Here is a 477-nt window from a genome sequence, read left to right on the forward strand (position 1 = left end):
GCTACCGCGGCTGCTACGAGACCCCCGGCGCCTTCAAGCGCTGGGAGTGCAACCGGCCCCAGGCACCCTTTGGGCCCGTCCGCTTCTCGGAGAAGATCCAGCGCTTCACCCCCTTCTCGCTCGGCTTCGAGTTCCAGCCGGGGGAGACCTACTACTACATTTGTGAGTCACCCCGGGGCCTGGGGCGCAGTCGGGCGGCTGCACCGGGGGTGGGTGCAGCGGGGTCGGGTCCCACCAGGGTTTGGCTGCACCCAGAGGTCTGGGTGGAACCAGGTTTGGGGCATGCAGGAGGTTCGGGGTGCATCGAGGATCTGGATGCAGCCATGGTTGGGGTAAACAGGGGGGGTCTGGATGCAACTGAGGGTTGGGATGCAACCAGGGTTGGGGTGCACCGGAGGTCTACGTGCAACCAAGGTTGGGGTGAACAAAGGGGATCTGGATGCCCCCGGGAGTCTGGATGCAACCAGGGCTGGGGTG

General features: G+C 65.6%; 1 protein-coding gene across 1 annotated transcript in view; it reads left to right on the top strand.

Annotated features, from left to right (window-relative positions):
• LOC103905541 (ephrin-A2-like) overlaps window positions 1-477 on the top strand; it is a 1512-nt gene that overhangs the window by 307 nt on the left and 728 nt on the right. Inside the window, exon 3 of the mRNA XM_019474124.1 lies at window positions 1-162. Coding sequence (XP_019329669.1) covers window positions 1-162 — 162 coding nt within the window. The remainder of the gene's footprint in view (window positions 163-477) is intronic.

Source organism: Aptenodytes forsteri, unplaced genomic scaffold (genome assembly GCF_000699145.1).
Source record: "Aptenodytes forsteri isolate BGI_AS27 unplaced genomic scaffold, ASM69914v1 Scaffold617, whole genome shotgun sequence".
In the NCBI taxonomy this organism is placed as follows: domain Eukaryota; kingdom Metazoa; phylum Chordata; class Aves; order Sphenisciformes; family Spheniscidae; genus Aptenodytes; species Aptenodytes forsteri.